At 38.8% G+C, this 19348-nt stretch overlaps 2 protein-coding genes across 3 annotated transcripts in view; one reads left to right on the top strand and one right to left on the bottom strand.

Annotated features, from left to right (window-relative positions):
- LOC110449132 (menin-like) overlaps positions 1-16135 on the bottom strand; it is a 28016-nt gene extending 11881 nt beyond the window's left edge. Inside the window, exons 1-4 of the mRNA XM_021495773.1 lie at positions 15715-16135; positions 10855-11007; positions 8984-9168; positions 6043-6083 (exon numbers count right to left, since the gene is read on the bottom strand). Of these exons, the coding sequence (XP_021351448.1) occupies positions 6043-6083; positions 8984-9168; positions 10855-11007; positions 15715-16129 (794 nt within the window). The 5' untranslated portion in view covers positions 16130-16135. The remainder of the gene's footprint in view (positions 1-6042; positions 6084-8983; positions 9169-10854; positions 11008-15714) is intronic.
- A 203-nt stretch (positions 16136-16338) lies between these two features.
- The window catches only part of LOC110449131 (cleft lip and palate transmembrane protein 1 homolog), a 35590-nt gene continuing 32580 nt past the window's right edge, over positions 16339-19348 (top strand). For both annotated transcript variants that reach the window (XM_021495771.1, XM_021495772.1), the window contains exon 1: positions 16339-16428. In XM_021495771.1, coding sequence (XP_021351446.1) covers positions 16348-16428 — 81 coding nt within the window. In that variant the 5' untranslated portion in view covers positions 16339-16347. The remainder of the gene's footprint in view (positions 16429-19348) is intronic.

Below are 19348 nucleotides of genomic sequence, written 5' to 3'. Positions count from 1 at the left end.
TCCCATGAATGCTTTTGATTAAATATGATTGATATCCAGTGCATAGTTCTACAGAAGAAGTCGTTTATAGCAATCTAGCCAAATTGCCCCCTTTTTGGCCCCGCCCCTCAGCCCCCTGGGGGGTCAGCCCAACCATTTGTACAATTTTGAATCTCCACCACCTAGGGATGCTTCCAGGCAAATATGGTTGATATCCATCTCTTAGTTCCAGAGAAGAAGTCGCTTAAAGCAATATAGCCAAATTGCCCCCTTTTTGCCCCGCCCCTCAGCCCCCTGGGGGGTCAGCCCCACCATTTGTACAATTTTGATTCCCCACCACCTAAGGATGCTTCCAGTCAAATTTAGTAAAATTCCAATCAGTGGTTAAGAAGAAGAAGTCGTTTAAAGAAATTGTTGACGGACGGACGACGGACGCCACGGTATGGCATAAGCTCACCTTGGTCCTTTGGACCAGGTGAGCTAAAAATGACCAAGGGGAACCTACATATCAACTTCCTGAGAAAAAGCCCTAACAATTATACTGTCAAAATCCAAGAAGGCCAACTGTCGGCCATTTTGCTTATTCTATCGGTCTCAAAAGTAAGCATGCATAACTACAGATCAAGGGAAACCTACATATCAAATTTGAGAAAGATTCCTCTGAGAATTTCTGAGAAATAGCGCTAACAAACTAGAACACTTACAATTCAAGATGGCATCTTTTGGCTATCTTGGTTTTCCAAACATTCCCAAAATTTAAAATACATAACACGGGACCATGGGGCATGTGAAGTTGGAGACAGATCCCTCAGGTTCTTTCTGAGAAATAGCGCTAACAAACTAGAACGCTAACAGTTCAAGATGGCGTCTTTCAGCCCCCTTGGTTTTCCAATCATTCCCAAGATCTTTCTCTATTTCCCCTCTTTGGACTTGCTCCTGTCCCTAGAGAGGCTACACCCTCCGTTTATACAAACTTGAGGCCCCTTTTGTCTGAAGATGCTCTTGAATAAGTTTGGTTAAAATCCCTTCATTGGTAGAAAAGAAGGATTTTTAATTTTGGCTCTATTTCCCCTATTGGGCCTTACATGCATCCTTCTGCCAAAAAGAGGGGGCAAAGCCCTAGTTTATACAAATGGTGTATTTTTACCCAAAGCATGCTTTAGAACACATTTGGTTTAAATCCCTTCATTTGTACAGAAGGGGAAAGAGTTTTCTCTATTTCCCTTATTTGGCCCTGTCCCTCTGCCCCCAGGGGGTCACATCCTCTGTTGCCCAAAGATGCTGCAGACTAAGTGTGGTTAAAATCCTTTCATTGGTACAAAAGGAAAAGGCCCTTTAATTGTTTCCTTTATTTCCCCTAATGGGCCCCAGCCTTCTGTCCAAAAGAAAGGGCCAACACACCTCAGTTTATGCAAAACTGTTCCCCCAAGCATGCTTCAAACCACATCTTGTTAAAATCCCTTCATTTGTACAGAAGGAGAAAAACAAATCCCCTATAAGGCCCCACTCCTACCCTTTATACAAACTTGAGGCCTCTTTGTACAAAGATACTCTAAAACAAATTTGGTCAAAATCTTTCAATTGGTAGAGAATTTTTTTTTTTTATATAAGATTTACCTATTTTCCCCCTATTTGGCCCTGTCCCTCTGCCCCCAGGTAGCCATACCCTCAGTTTATACAAATTGAGAACCCTTTGGTCAATGATGCTCAAGACCAAATCCTCCGAGCCTTTAAGGAAGACAGACGCTGCGCCACGACATAACCTCACTTTGTCCTAAACTGTCAAAATCCAAGATGGCCCTCTGTTGGCAATTTTTGTTTATCCCAGCAGTCTCAAAATTAAACATGCACAACGAAAGATCAAGGGAAACTTACATATTAATTTGAGAAAGATCTCTAAAATTACTTTCTGGGAATTAGCGATAACTAGAGCTGTTACCGAGAGGGGTTGACAAGTATACACCCCCCCATACACATAAATTGTACAAGAGGCCCAGAGGGCCTGTATCGCTCATCTGAATATTACACTACAAATATTTCCCTTGCAAACTTTGTCGGCGCCATCTGTTGAAACTACCAGCCAAATATTATTATATGATTCTATGCTTTTTGGTTCTTCTTCAGAAGTTAATTGAAAGTAAGTCAAGGTCAATTTCATTCTCAAACTTTATTGGGCTCCATCCAAGGAAGCCACCAGTGAAATATGAAGATTCTATACCTTTTAATTCTTCAGAAGAATCGTTTGAAGCGTTTGACATATTTGACCGCTGTGACCTTGAAAATATGTCAAGGTCATTTTCATAATATGTTGGGCTCCATCCCAGGAAGCCATCAGCCAAATATGAAGATTGTATACCTTTTAGTTTTTCAGAAGAAGTTGTTTGAAATGTTCGACATATTTGACCGCTGTGACCTTGAAGGTATGTCAAGGTCATTTTCATTCTAAAACTTTGTCTGGCTCTATCTCAGGAAGCCAACAGTCAAATATAAAGATTCTATACCTTTGAGTTCTTCAGAAGAAGTTGTTTGAAGTGTTTGACATATTAGCCCCATGTGACCATGAAAGTAGGTTGAGGTCATTTCTATTCACAAACTTTGCCGGGCTCCATCCCAGGAAGTTACCAGCCAAACATTATAATTCTATGCTTTAAGATTATTCAGAAGAAGTCATTCAAAATGTTTGACACATTTGACTCATGTGACTGTGAAAGTAGGTAGAGGTCATTTTCATTCTCAAACTTTGTCGGGGTCTTACCAAGGAAGATTTCTGCCAAATATCATGACTCTAGGCCTGTCCATTCTTCATCAGAACTCGTTTAAATGAAAAGCAGTCGGATGACGGACGCCGTGCCATGACATAAGCTCACTTGCCCTAAAAATTGAGCAAATGTATAGCTGGACAAAGTTTTTGTCAATTTTTTTATGTTAATGGGCATAACTCTCTTAAAAAGGTCCAAAAAGCAAAATTATTTCAGGGGGCACACATTCATATGGTACTCTCACTACACAAACAAAAGATCCCAGAGGGATCTTGGCACCCACCATTGTACCATCTTCATTAGTCCTATATTAGTTTGATCTTTTTTCTCCCTTTCTCTTACCTGTTTGACTGAATGGATAGATCTAAAGTAAATGTACCTTGAGGTAATTTTTGATCTAAACTTCATTCTGCTTTATATAAAAGACAACCTTTAATGTGAGTTTGTCGTTTCACATAGTTACTAGTACAGTACTAATGTGAAAGAAATAGAAGTGATCATTGCAATATGAAAAAGATCCGTTTAGTTCTTCCTGCTTCCATCTTGTTTTTATAATAAACAGGCACAACTAAGGACCAAGGGAACCTTTGGACCAGGTGAGCTAATAAACAGGCACAACTAAGGACCAAGGGAATTTTTGAACCAAGTGAGCTAATAGACAGGCACAACTAAGGACCAAGGGAACCTTTGGACCAGGTGAGTTAATACACAGGCACAACTAAGGACCAAGGGAACCTTTGGACCAGGTGAGTTAATACACAGGCACAACTAAGGACCAAGGGAACCTTTGGACCAGGTGAGTTAATACACAGGCACAACTAAGGACCAAGGGAACCTTTGGACCAGGTGAGTTAATACACAGGCACAACTAAGGACCAAGGGAACCTTTGGACCAGGTGAGTTAATACACAGGCACAACTAAGGACCAAGGGAACCTTTGGACCAGGTGAGTTAATACACAGGCACAACTAAGGACCAAGGGAACCTTTGGACCAGGTGAGTTAATACACAGGCACAACTAAGGACCAAGGGAACCTTTGGACCAGGTGAGTTAATACACAGGCACAACTAAGGACCAAGGGAACTTTTGGACCAGGTGAGCTAAAAAGGAGCATCATGATATTCAACAATTATGTTTGATAATCTGAGAGTGCAAGGACAGAATACAAGGATGGCTGCATATCAATAACAAATAGTATAATAATATACAACATTTATATTGCTCCCTATATAATTTGTAAAATTACTCTAAGGCGCTTTACAACATATGGATAATAGTAATGGTTATAATTGTGAAAACAAACAACAATGGCTTGCAATCACTTTCATACTTTTAACAAGCAATGTGCACATAATTGAACAAATAAAAGGGTGGTATTTACATGACGTCTTTGCAAAGATTCTAAAATGCAGACGTGAAGAGGTGAGTTTTTATGTCCCTCTTGAAATTGGCCAGGGTATTTGACTTCCTAATAGCAGATGGTAAGCTATTCCACAACGTAGCTGAAACCCTCCCAACGCATCTGTTTCCGTAGGTCAGACTTTCTGAGATTGTATTCCAACTGTACTGTGGTTTTATGACCATGTAAATTTGTGTGTCATCGGCATAGCAATGATAGTGAAGGCTATGGCGACGACAGATCTCTCCAATCGGTTTGGAGTATATACAATATTTTCGTGGTCCTAACAACGACCCTTGAGGAATCCTGAAATCTAGTACTTTGTCATGTGAGGTGGCAGATCCGATGGCAACACACTGTCGTCGTTCACTCAGGTATGACTGTATCCAGCATAGTGCGGTATCAGTCACTCCATAAGAGTATTCCAGACGTTTATAAAGTATGCCATGGTCGATGACATCAAATGCAGCTGACAAGTCCAGCATGACAAGCACCGCTCTGCACTTGTTATCCAATGCAGAAGCTATATCACTATGTACATGTATTCTGTAATAGATCACCATGTTGATTGTTAACTTAGTTTTTGTTTTGCATAGCGATTAAGTGTTCTTTAGAATTTGTTATGCTTGCTATCAAGTGATAAGACGACTATTTAATTTCCTTGTGATGACATTGATATAGCAGAACAAACTTTTTTGGCTGATAAAATTCTAACTAATCATCTAGCCTCAAACAACAGAATTCTTTATTGGATTTGAAATGTTTTCAATTTTCTTTTACGTTTTGCATTGGGACATTTCTGGAGAGCCAATTTCTTCATCAGGGCCTGCCTTTTGTTTTACCATGGAGTCAGATTGCAGCGTGGTTGGCAGCCACATTACCTTTGTGGATCTTTCTGGGTTGTGCTTTACCAGGCAAGTGGGCCTACTAACCATTTACATACACTTGATTATCTAAGCAATTATGGCAAAATATTCTTAATTATATTAATTTGAGCTGTCTCTCACCATCCAGGGAGAAAATAGGAATACGTTGTACGTCTTACACCTTAACATTTTAATGGCCCTTTTTTGTGCCCTCCCCTCTCCCCTCACCCAAAGGGTAACTATAGTCTACAAACAATGGATTCCTAGGTCAAAGGGACCAAAGATGCTTCATAAGAAGTATGGTTTAGAATTAATCCTGATTGTGTTGGGATCTTCATGCCCAGCTAGCAGATATTTGGTTGTAAGGTGTTATTTCCATGATGTTCAGGCCCTGGACCTAAATCACCGAGGGCATGGCTAGACCCCAGAGCTGATTCTGGTAGCTTGATTTTGTCTATCACTTCATGCTATATTGTTAAAGGGTGGGGATATTTTTTTTTTTTAAGTTGGACTCAATGACTAAAGTCTCCAGGGGAAGGGATGGACTCCAAAGTCAATAATTGTTGCATAAATACAAAGTCTCTTCAAATCAGGAAATATATTGTTTGTATGATTTAAGGGTGGGGCTCCAACTGTTTTCAGGTTAAGACCTAAGAACTTAGTCCCAGGGGCTGGCAGGCACCCTTGGCAATTCCTTTTCTTCATGCCCCGCAATGGTGTATATGGTTATAGAGCGGAGATCTTGACCAACTCCATGCCATTATCCAAGAACCAAGTTTCGGGGGACAGGGCTAGACATCAGGGCCAATCCTAGAAGCATCTTTACATGACAAGCAATTGTTACATGGTTTCCGTATTATGACAAAGAGAAAAGTCCCCATGGATAGGGACAGACTTATGGAAGGGGCAATCTAGAAAACATGGATGTATTTGTCACACAATGTCTTATATGATTATATATACTTTTCAAGTGGGGGTTTTTCGGCCTCAGCCCAAACTTAAAACCACATGGATGTGTCAATTTTTAAGCTAAAGTACCTTGACAAATGGTCCATATCATAAAGCAGCCACAAGAGTTCCTGTAAAACAAAGAATACAAACTTATAAAAAGATCAACAGAAACTTAACATTTTGTACGACAACTCATTTACAATATGACATTAAGACTTGAACAAAATTTGAATTAATATACATGTACTCCATTCATTCAAATAACTTTGTCTTTTTTTATTGCCATTTCCCAATTTAAAGTCTTTACTTACTTTTGTAATTATGCTCATTGCTAAGGTATTTTACACATAGGCACCTTAATCAAGCAAAACTTAACCAATTATATACTTTTAGTTCAAAGCATCTCGGCTGTTTTGTCAATATACTTGAATTTCCAACTATCCTGATTCGGGACCCTTGCATTTTTAAAATAATTCCAACCGGTGGATTTGGTTAAACATTCCTATAATTTAAGACCTAAAGATTTCATCTGAATGCTAAAAATATCAATTTTGAAGGGTTATTTTCCTTAGCCCTGGGTATATACACAAATATTATCTATGTTTTTAATTTTGAGTACACTGAATCTACCCATGGCCCTTTGTTTATTTTTCATATTGAAGTTTGTCCACGACATAACTTCTAAACGGTTAAAAATATCTTAATCAAAATTAAAGTATACCTGCATCTTAATCAAAATTAATGTATACCTGCATCACCCTAAGAAGGTGTGCAGTGCACTGAAATGAGGTCTCATGCCCCATTATATACAAAGTTATAGCCATTTGTTTATTTTAAATACCGAAGTTTGTCGGAAGCATAAGTTCCATGTTATGTCAACTAGGTTGACCAAACTTACCATATTTATGTACCTAAGGAAGGCCGAATCTCTCGCACTAAAATCGGGGGTCTTGTGCCCCTTTATATATACAGTTATGGCCCTTTGTTTTTTTTAAATATCGAAGTTTGTCGGAAGCATAACTTCCATGTTATTTCACCTACGTTGACCGAACTTGCTATAGTTATGTATCTTGGGAAGAAGGAGTGTCACATTCTTAATTTAGGTCTCTTGCCCAACTATATAAAGAGATATGGCCCTTTGTTTATTTTGTATACCTAAGTTTGCTTATTGGCTAATGAGGGTAGACATATGTTTTGTTCACAAAACAAGTTTCTAGTTTACATCATACACTTTTTACATTGATTATCGTTAAAAAGGGAATATTTCGTGTTTTGAGTTGTTATTATTTCTAGGCAAATTGATTTTACTGTACGACTAGAGTGGTATGTGATGGTAACATGATCGTAATTGACATAGTGCGGCAAAATATTATTACACTTATGGGACAAAATGTAATGCAATTTTTCAGTGAGAAATAGGTTAATCATGACTTTTTATATCACTTCTTTCATCTTATTGACCGATGCATTTCCATATCATTAGTTAGAATGTAGTATAACAATAGTTCTCAGGAATATGCTCCAAGTTAAAGTAGAATTTACATACTGATAATTACGACAGCAAAATTGATTTTTGTTCCAATTTTTCTAACACGCTGATATTTATAACAGTTAACAAATTATTTCAATTACAACATTACTAATTTGTATTAATATCTTCCCATGTTTCTACATTTATCTATGTCTGATGTTTATAGGGCATCTCACTTTTGGTTCAGACAAACTAAAAGGAATGAAAACAGCTTGATCGTTTATTTTAATATATCGATTATCATAATATTTTTTTCTGGCATATATAGAAGAATATCATAATGAGCGGGTTTCACTGTATTGGGCAGCCAGCCATGTGTGAAAAAGACACTGTTAGGGCGCGATGTTGTTTACAGAACAGGTACGGGTGTGACACTTTATCCAGGGAGCATAAATAATGGATTCCTTCCATCATTTACCTATTTTGTTTTTGTGACAGTGGCCAAAATAAATTGACATTAAGCTAAATCCACATCAAAACAAGTGATAATAAAAGAATTTAATCACATAGATAACATAGCAGGAAAAATGTCAAAAATACATAACTGAAAAGTAACTTGATATTAAGTGAAGACTGTTTTATAGATAATATTTGATCCTTTTATCTTTGGTACTCAAGGGGTTACACTCACTTCGGCTCTCTGCACCCCTGGAATATGTCATAGCAATATTGTAGGCTCAGTGTGCCCCACCTTGTGGAAGAGGCAAGAAGACGAAATTGATCCTTTGATTCTTTGTACATCAAATCAAAGGCACAATGTACATGTGGGCCACCGCGTGGAAGCTAACAAAAAGACAAGTTTGATCCTTTGATTCTTTGTAGAAAATAAAGAATCTTGGAGTTGTGTTATTAATAATTACTGGCTATGAAGTCGGGAGTCGCTCCTTTGTAATCTCCAAAGGACATGTAAATAGCCAAGCTATTGGTCAGGTTTATTTTACCGAAGACCATTCAAATAGCTAGCTGTGTCCTTTCAATTTTGCTATGACATACCCATGACATTTCTATTATTCATTAATGACAGTCAGATTTCGCTCTTAGACAAAATGTAAATACTGACATTATATATTAGTCATTTTTTTTTTTTTTTTACCTATGACCTTTCAAATAGCTAGCCGCATCCTTCAATTTTGCTATGACATACCGAAAACATTACTACTGTTCATTAATGACTGGCAGATTTTGCTCTTAGACAAAATGTAAATATTGACAATATGAATGGATTGTATAATGTACATGCATACCAAATTTCATAAAAAATTAACAATATTTCAGCAAGTTACGGAAATCAAAATCTCAATATTCTGACAGGTGTTAAAATAGCAATCAATACCTTTTGACATTTTACTTGAATTTTAAGTTCTTGCCAATTATCTTAACCGCTATTCTCTTCTTTTAAGTTCTTGCCAATTATCTTAACCGCTATTCTCTTCTTTATCTTTTGTTACTGCCCATTATTTTGTAGGGTTATGTCCCCTATATATTATGGTTGCCTACCTGTTGAAGAGAGCCCATTTCTAGGCTGTCAACAGTGGCACTGATGGAAGGGTTGATGCCACTGACAATGGATGCTACCTCCATCTGCCGGGTACAGAGGACAGGCTGATCGTTGAGATAGAGCCAGCTCTTCTCCGAGACACCCATTGTGATTGGTTGCCCTCGTTTGTCTTCATTACCTTTACCTATTGTTCAGAAGGAGGCCATGTTAAAAAGTAAGCTAATTCTTCCTTATATTTATTTCCTAACCAACTAAGTTAAATGGTCAGGAAACAATTCCTTACTACAAGACAAAAATACTTAATGAGTCATACTTATTTCAGCACAAATACATAATTTCTTGATGTTTGCAAATCAAAGTACTGAACGTACTGAGACGCAAAAACTTAACAGCAATAATACATCTCAAGGGGATCTTGGCACCCACTTTAATACCATCTTCATTGATTCTATGTAAAATTGATGTTTTTACTTATCATCTCTCAATATTTTGAATTAAGTCAGGTACAGTATAAATTGACAGAAGGGTTGTGGGTTCGAGTCATGTCACAGCTCTGTGTTGTATCTTTTAACAAGATATTTTACTCCATGTGATCCATTATACTCAGCTGTTAATGAGTACGTGGTTGGGCAGTGCTGGAATTGTTGAATGTTAGCTGCGATTGCCAAAATGGCAGCACCGGCTGTATGCTCCCATGGGAGTTGAAAAAGATATTTGCTGGTTGCAAAGGCCCTATAACCACAGATAATAATTTGTGAACCGCTTTGAGACGACCTACGAACTAGTTTGTGATAACAGGGTATGCAAGAACCTTGAATTATTTTAACTGGTGTAATTGATCATGAAAAAGTGTTTGATATATTAATGATTAAGTTGTAATGTTAATTCAAATATATATATAATAATTGCAACCGTTTTAGAGAATCTGTATTTTATGTGATAAATTGTATCTCTTGTACATATATCACAGATCTGTTTTATTGTTCTTATATCTTGTATTTTTGTCATTGTAGGGTCTTCTTTGCACTAAAATCAATAACTAGCATGAGGTCCAATCGGCCTGCATCACTAACCTGGAATTAATCTCAAACTTGTTATCATAAAAGTGGACTAAAATACAGATACAGACAGAAAAACAGTGTTTGATTCAAAAGAACCTAATAAAAGATTTAAGCATATGACCTGCGACCTTGAAATGAACAGACGTGATAGCCTTTCATCCCATCATGCTTCTGGCCAAATATCATTACTCTGCACCTTTCTGTTATTCAGAAGAAGATGTTTAAAAATTAAAACATATTTGATCCCTGTGACCTTGAATATGGACGAAGGTCATTTATTTGAACAAACTTGGTAGCCCTTCATCCCAGCATATTACTGGCCAAATATAAACATAAGAATTTGTTTGAAGTAAAAAGTTGATGTTGGACAGACGCCGGACAGTTTGACAGACAAATGGACAATCGGAGGACACCACACCATGGTATAAGCTCACTCGCTCCTTCTGGCCAGGTGAGCTAATGAAAAACTATCAATACAATAATGTAACGTCTCTTTTTGGGGCAAGTGTAAATTGTACATGCTTACCCAGTTTCATTTAAAATCAGGTGATATTTAAGCAAATTATCTTGCAGTCAGAGCACAGTAGGCTAAATAATTGCTTAGAAATTCACCTCATTATTTTTGGAATGTACATGCATACCATGCTTCATCAAAACTGCCCAATATTTAAGCAAGTTATCTTGTGGAAATCAGTAAACAATGCCAGATTGACAGACAGACTGACAGACAAACAGATGCTCCCCATAAAGTTACATTTCCTGTCAAAATCTCTTTTTGATTGATAGCAATCCCTTGCCTATGTACCTACCATGCCATGTGACCTCTGCAGTTTCCAACAAGTCTTGACCAAATGTGACCCAAGCATGGTCCTCGGACAGGGCGAGGTGGACATCTTTGTAGCCAAGGACTTGGAAAGCAGCCACCACGCCAAACGCCACACCAAAACAGTCAAGTTTATTACCTGAGAAAGGGGACAGTAGTAGTGCTTCAGAGAAAAATACTTAAGAAAATACAAATAATTTCCAACCAGAAGCCCAAGGCGCCTATATTTCTCACCTGTTATCGATCTCATACTTGTAACTGTAAAAGTAGACCAAGGTCATATATATTCAAATGGATTAAATAAAGCTACAGGCCAAATATCATCACCTACATTGGATCATTAAACTCATGGTCATTCTGTTAAAAGATTTTAACAAAACGTCCCCCGACAATGAGATCCCAGAGGGATCTTGCATTGTGCATATATCCACCATTGTACCATCTTCATTGCTTCTAGGTCAGTTTGATCCTCCTCCCTTCATTTCTGTTACCTACACATATGATTGAGTCATATAAACAGTAAATGCACCTTGAGGTAACTTTTGATCTAAACTTCATACTGCTGTGTATTAAAGAAAACCACCAAAAGGAGTTTGTTGTTCACATATTTACTAGTACCGTACTTCATGTGAAAGAACTAGATAAGATAATTGGTTGATAGGGCCACAATGGAGCCAAAAGTGACAGATGGTGACCTGTCTTGGGATGAGTTGAGAGTGTCTCAGAACTGCTCCGTCTGTCAGGGCCAGGTTCTTCAGTAAACTGGAGAAGCCCCATCCTCGATATCCAGGGGTTTATCACTTTCGCTCTCTACATCCCTGGAATATGTCATAGCAACATTGAAGGCTCAGTGTGCAACACCTTGTGGATGAGAGGAGAAGTTTGGTCCTTTGATGTACATCAAAAGGATCTCACAGTCGTGTAAGGTAAAAATTGACAGGCTTTGAAGTCAATCATCGCTCCTTTGTCTTCAAAGGACAAGTATCAGACTAGTAGTGATTGGTCAGGTTTTTTTTTACCTGACACCAATCAAATAGCTAGCCGTGTGCCTTCATTTTTGCTATGATATATTCCAGGGGTGTAGAGAGCAAAAGTGAACGTAACCCCTGGATATCGAGGATGGAGCAACCCATGATACAATGCAAGGAATTGTATTCATTTATGGTTGTATCAAAGGGAAAATATTGATGAGTGTTCTTACAACGAAATTAGCACCCGGGCTCACTAGAGACATTTATAGAACGCTCTGAAGTCATCAATCAGCATCTCCAGTTTTTGCGAATGTCGGAGCCCAAATCGGATCAAGTCTTGATTTTGCAGTATCTTACGCTTCAAATGAATATTTTTTGTCAGCATATTATCATTTTATGACATTTTATGATGACCTTTAGAGTTTATATGACAAAAAGGATTTCTATAGTGAGAATTTATTTTGACATGAGATGCTTCAATACAGAAATGTATGAGTTAAAATAAACATGGCTATATTAGTTATGTAAACAGAGGCTATTTTTGCAAAGTTTGTGAACATTACTCAGGTTACAAAAAAATCAAATTCGTTATTAGGACTGGCTTGCATTTTGGGTGACCATCCTTCACAAAAATACTCCCCAGTGATCAAGTTCATAGTACCCATGTCATTTTTTTCTGGTCTTTTTATTCTAAGAAATAACAGCTAATACACATACATAATATAAACAATCATCAAGACAGTCCATTTATGCATTTTTCCCTTATGAGGGGGGAAAAATCCCCCCCCCCCTTTTTTTTTTTACAGAAAGGGCACTTTCCCCCAAAACCTTATTTAATACATGGAGTTATGTCCCTTTGATGTACTTGTAATTGAATTAGTTAGATGCCAATCATTCGTTAATTAATAGATATTAGTTAGGTTTAATAGTTTTATAATTGTTTAATAGTTTTATAATTGTAAGTGTTTGCACATTTTATGTAATGAAGTGTTAGGGTAGTGATCATAAGACTTTATGTACAAGTTGGAATTTTGGAAAGTTAGGCGGCTGTATGGTGGTCTGTGAGCTTGGACTTTGGCAACCAGGTCATGTGTTGCAAGCACCGCTACTTTTTGTAGTGTGTGGACCGGCCGGTCCACTTTTGTACTGGGTGAAGCTGAGACGAGAGACCGCCATACCCTGCAGAGGGCTGCCACCAACTTTGTTGGGCTCTTACCAATGAAGCCATCACCAAGATATCATGACTCTAGGCCTGTCAATTCTTTAGAAGTCGTTCAAAGGAAAAGTTGAAAAATGCCAACAGATGGACGACAGACGCCGCACAATGCCATAAGCCCTTCGGGCAAGTGAGCTAAAAATCAATCAGGTCGCCGTCACCAGGAATATCTTTATTTCAAACTGGGCCATCCCGTGAATGGGGGGGGNAGGAATGTCAATGTTCTGTGTTACGTAATAAATATTATGGTCCGAATCCCTGAAAGTCATTATATATAAACTGTGGATATCGCATAGTCGGCCAATGAAATTAAGGTATAACCTAATATGTCATCAATTCTAAGTAAAGCTAGGGGTAATTTTCTCACCACAGTTCCATTCTGAAAACAGTAGTACCCGAATCGACAGTGGGAGGTAGGTATCCCCTCAAGCGTTAGCAATCTGGTAACACTAATTATCACAAGCATGGGTAGGTCTAGCTGCGATAACATAGCTTCTGATAAGGAGATGATTTTTTATAGACTGTGTCGTCAGCCAGGGCAAAGGAGGCCGGGTATTAATATTAGTACTAGGGTAGGTTGTGACACAGGCCATGGACTAAAACCATATATAAGTATACAGGGTTGCCAACTCTCACGACATGAGACAAAATCTCACACATTCGTCACGCTGAGACGACCTTACTCACGCATAATCATGTCTCATGCCACGTGAGCCATAAATCTCACGCATTCGAAAATATTCTATCTCTATCCCATGCAAAGCCATAAATCGACATTTTTTTAGCTTGGGTAGTACAAAGGGGAAAAACTCTTATTGCAACGTTGTGCTTTGGAAGGGAGCTAATGTGAGGTGTCGCTTTACATCCGGTGGAAACGAATGTAAATATATCGTAAGGTGAGTTGTTTTCACAATCGTCTTGCTGGATAACCGAACTACTCGGTAGTGAAGTTGACGTAAAACCTATCAATCAATCAAGTTGTTTTCACTTATAAACCTATCGCACAGTAAAAGAAAGTTTTACTAATAATATCGTCGTGTATTAGGAAAGATTGTTTTTAAGTTGGGCCTTCACAAATATTAAGAGAAAACGATTCTTGAATCACTAACAGACAGTCGCTAATGGCTGATGAAAAGTTTGAAGTTATTTTTTGCAGTAAAGTGGCGTATATGATTTAACACACCAGAGACTTTTAGTAATAAACAATTTTAATCTGATGCGATGAAAAAATAACGAGTTTCGGGAAGTGCTTTGGCATGTTGAATAGACATGGTACGTAGGTAGTACAATACATAATCATGCAACAAATTTGATTGCAAACGTGGTATAAATGCTAAGGGTCTAACTGTTATTTGTCGCTTAGGATAGTAGCCAGAAGTAATTGTAAAGTATTTTTCCACTGTCAAATTATCATATTTTTTTTATCTTTCATGTTGTGAACTATTTCATGTTACTATGGTAAATTTCTTACTTTTGATATGAACTGTTATTTTTTTAACAGGTCATGGAAATACAGGGAAAAAAGACTGGTATCCGTTCTAGCCAAGGATTGAATCGTTACAAGAAAGGCCTTTGATTATATAATGTGTTGCATTTCTAATGTCAGTTTTTTTGTGTGATAAATAAAAATCTTTTATATATCTGCAAAAAATGTTGTTTTATTTTCCTACAAGTACAAAGATCTTGAAGTGAAAATATCAACAACAATGCAGATGTTATAGTAGTAAGAGAAAGCCAGAATCTGTTCGATACACTTGTAAATGTTATCTTAACACCCAAAACGACGCCGTCAAAAGTCTCACACATTGTAAAATCCAGTGGGGGGAGATCTCCCACACTGGACTCCTAAGAGGTTGGCAACCCTGAGTATATGCATATTTACAGGACTTTTAAATGAAACAGGAGTGAAATGTATCTTGTAAGTGAACATTTTATATATGTCCAGACACGACTTGATTAAGTCAGAAACATTTTGTGCATGTCACAAAACCTCTTCATGACTCCCAAAATGACTTGCTTCTGAAACATCTAGCATTGGGATATCTGATACCTATATTTATATACCATTCTTGTTTGTAAACAAGCTAACAATTTTGAATCTCACCAAAAACACAATTACAAGAGACACAAAAAATACTGTGTCGTCCATGCATCATGGTAGCTTGTTTTCAAATCTCTGATGAACACAAAATAAACCCTGTCATAATGATATTAAAGATATCAGAGAAAAACAAATTTGGAACATGCACTCTTCATTTTTACCTTGTATCAAATAAATCAACATACTTTTAATTTAAATTCAATAAAGCTGCTAATGCTCTGTCAATGGTTAACGCGCATGCCATTACGTTGGTTCATCAACATCTACTTATCATACCGTTATTAGTAAGAAATCGATAACCCAAGGCTACTTTAGTGCGTCAATATGGCCGCTTGGCTTGGAAGCTGGGCGCCCAACGCACGCGCTAACATCGGTTTCATTTTAACGCATAACGCCGTCAATCCAGATTGACAACTGTTGGTGGTTGTTTATATTGATCGACTAATAACAATTTATTAGAAATAAACATGGAAGACTGATATCAAAATACGCATGAAAATATAGCATGACGATACATTTGTTCTATTAAGGCGCAATTCAAAACTGCCCGCAACTTACCCGTCAAAAAACTGTACAGCGACTGAAGGTGTGCTTTGTCTTTGTAAAAGCTTCGCATTAAAGAACTCCATATAACATCCGAGACTAGTTTCACTAACTCTCTTGTGGCAACTTCACCACAAAATTTAGTGAGATCAATAGATCGTTTCACATGAGTCACAAATTTTTCGTACAGAGCTTCCACTGTCTCCAACTCAATCACCGGGAAAATTGGTTCCAGAGTTTTTGAGTGATCAATCTCACCTGGCAACGACCTATTCACTGTCAAAACATTTTCTATAGCTCCAAGAACGATAGATAAAAGTGGCAAATTAGGTTCATCACTGCCTGTCAATTGATCTCTGAATAAATCAACCACATCTTGGATACTTTGAAGGGGGAAATGTTGTTTTTCATTCTCTCGGAACCCCGCCATCTTGCGTTTCAGTTGCAATCATAGAAATTAGCCTCTAAATCGAACAATTTTCTCTTATTTTAATAAAAGAATTGGTTGTGGCATAAGTCGTTACTACTTCTAGTAAAAATATCAAAAACCAATGTTAACTATATAAGAACATATGAGTGACAATGTCGTAAATATGAAAAATAAGGAAAAGTTTTAGCAGAGTCATCGAGATTATTCCAAAACGCAACATGGCGGACAGTGGAACCGTCGTTAGTTCAGAAGTGGAAAATAATAAGGCTGACGATCAAGTGGCTGATCAGAATGGACAGGTATCAAGTTTCAAACAGACCGTGATGTCTATTGAATATTTTGCCGAATTAATATTGCTGTAATCAAAGAATACAAAACATGTGACACGTGTTCAGCAATCGGGGATAGCAAACACGGTTGCTGAACACACTCATAGATGAAATGCGTCATTTACAAGATACGTAGACTACAGTTCAGTCAGTACTGTAGAGTGAAACTGGCGACTATTTCGATGAATATCAGTTATATTGATTACCTCATAGCTTTTCACCAGACTAGGCACAACAACTATCTCGAATTCAAGACTGGTTGTTTCGGTACTCGGTGATTTCGGTACTTGGTCGGCGGGTAGGGAGAGTTCTGAATTATAAATTTAAAATGTACTGTACAGTAAGGTGACAGTATCCTAATCGGATCACCAAACCATCATTTTATTAAATCATTGAAAAACCTGAGGAGGAATTATATTCATTTATGATTGTATCAAAAGAAGGATATCTTTTTCTTCTTCCAATAAAGTACAGTCCACCATCTGGTGTATTGACGTATTTGCATGTGCGCAGTGAGTAGAACCGCGAGTGGTGCAGATAAAAACAACTATATATACAGTGCAGTTAAAAGGGAACCTGTCTATCGAAGCTGTTCCGGGGAGCCGCACGCTATGGTGTTAGCTGGTAGACTGTTCCACAGCCTGATCATGTCAGGAAAGAAGGAGCGTTGGTATTGTTGTGTCCGTGCATATGGCACCAGGAACTTCATTTATGACCCCGCCTCGCTTCTGCCACTGGGGTGAGGTGTGTAGCGGGTATATCCACTTGTTGGTGTACAATGCGGTACATCATGATGATCCTTACCTTAGTCTGTGCCCTACGCTCCTGAAGGGTTGGCCACTGGAGTTGTTACAGCATGGACGACACACTGCTGGTAGTGTGGTAGTCACCGGTGACAGATCTGGCTGACCTACGCTGCACCATCTCAAGTTTGTTGGCTGTGTAGGGATCCCAAATTACAAGGGCATACTCCATGATTGGTCTTACAAGTGTCTTATAGCACAGTTCCTTGGTGTTTCCTGGACACTGGTAGATGTTACGTTGTAAGAAAGCTCTGGTGTTGTTAGCTTTCTTAGCGACCTGATTCATATGGTCATTCCAGCTTAAGCTGCTGTGGATGTTCACTCCGAGGTATTTTGCTGACCCTACCACCTCTAGGATGTGACCATGGATGGTGTATGGAGATTTTATCGGCGATCTCTTAGTTGTTATGTGGAGAATCTAACACTTCTGGGGGTGGAACCCCATGAGCCAGTCTTGCTCCCAAACATGTAAAGTGTCGAGGTCTGCTTGCTGTTTACGACTATTCTCCAATTTCTTGATCTCTCTGTACAGCTAACAGTCGTCGGCAAAGAGCCGCGCGGTGGAACCATTGGTGATGTACTCTGGAAGGTCATTAATGAATAGCAGGAATAGGATCGGCCCAAGCACGCTACCCTGAGGCACACCAGAGAGTACAGGAGCACTCTTGGACTTGCAGCCATCGAGTACTACTTGTTATGAGCGTCCACTTAGGAAGTCTCCTATCCACCTGTGCATGTTTTCCCTCACTCTGTAGTGTTGAAGCTTGTGTAGCAGTCTGGCATGTGGGACCTTGTCAAACGCTTTGGAGAAGTCCAAGAGAATGATGTCTGTTTGCCCCTTGGTGTCAACACATTTGGCTAAGTCCTGAATGGTTAAGATCAGACGTGTTTCGCATGAGCTCTGCTTCCTGAAGCCCTGTTGTGCGTCCGTGAGGATTTTGTGATGGTCCAGATGTTTTGTCAAACTGCTACAAATGACGTGCTCCATCAGCTTACAGATGACAGGTGTAAGGGAGACAGGTCTGTAGTTTTCCGGTAGGTTCTTCGCTTCCTTCTTAAAGATGGGTGTGACATCTGCCTTCTTCCACTCTGATGGTATTTTGCCTTGTTGTAGGGACACCTGGAACAGCAGTGTTAGGGCAGGGGCTATCTCTGTGGACAGTTCCTTCAGCAGTCTTGTTGGTACTTGAACGGGTCCTGATGCTTTGTGGATGTTCAGACCTAGCAATAGCTTCCTAACACCTTCTGAGGTAACATGGATGGGTGGTAGATCTGGGTGTCTGGGCTCGCCCATGCCCTTGATGTTGTCGGACCTCTCACTGGCGTTGAAGACAGAAGAGAACTGGGCATTAAGGATGTTGACCTTGGCTTTTTTTGTCCGAGTATGTGATTCCGTCGGAGGATTTCAGTGGGGCCACACCTGAACTGTCCCTTTTCTTGCAGTTGATGAAGCTCCAGAAGCGTCAATGAGTGTACATGTTCTTACAATCGAAATTAGCACCCGGGGCTCACTTGAGATATTTATAGAACGCTCTGAAGTCACAAATCAGCGTCTCAAGTTTTTGCGAATGTCGGGACCCAAATTGGATCAAGGCCTGAATTTTGCAGTATCTTACACTTCAAATTAATATTTTTTTGTCAGCATATTAACATTTTATGACCTTTAGAATTTATATGACAAAAAGTTGTATTTCTATAGTGTGAATTTATTCCTATAAATTCACGCACCATTTTTAGCTCACCTGGCACGAAGTGCCAAGTGAGCTTATGCCGTGGTGCGGCGTCCGTCGTCCGTCCGTCCCGTCGTCCGTCCGTCGTCCGGCGTCAATATTTTACTTTAAACGACTTCTTCTTAATAACAGAAAGGCCTAGGGTGATGATATTTGGCCAGAAGCAAACTGGGATGAAGGGCTACCAAGTTTGTTCAAATAAATGACCTTCATCTATTTTCAAGGTCACAGGGGTCAAATATGTTGAAAACTTTAAACAACTTCTTCTCAATAACCAAACTGCCCAGGGAGATGATATTTGGTCAGTAGCATGCTAGGGTGAAGGGCTACCAAGTTTGTTCAAATGAATGACCTTCA

This window comes from Mizuhopecten yessoensis, unplaced genomic scaffold (genome assembly GCF_002113885.1).
Source record: "Mizuhopecten yessoensis strain PY_sf001 unplaced genomic scaffold, ASM211388v2 scaffold4507, whole genome shotgun sequence".
NCBI classification, from domain to species: domain Eukaryota; kingdom Metazoa; phylum Mollusca; class Bivalvia; order Pectinida; family Pectinidae; genus Mizuhopecten; species Mizuhopecten yessoensis.
Note: the sequence above shows the minus strand (reverse complement) of the source record. Positions and strands in the feature narration are given on the sequence as shown.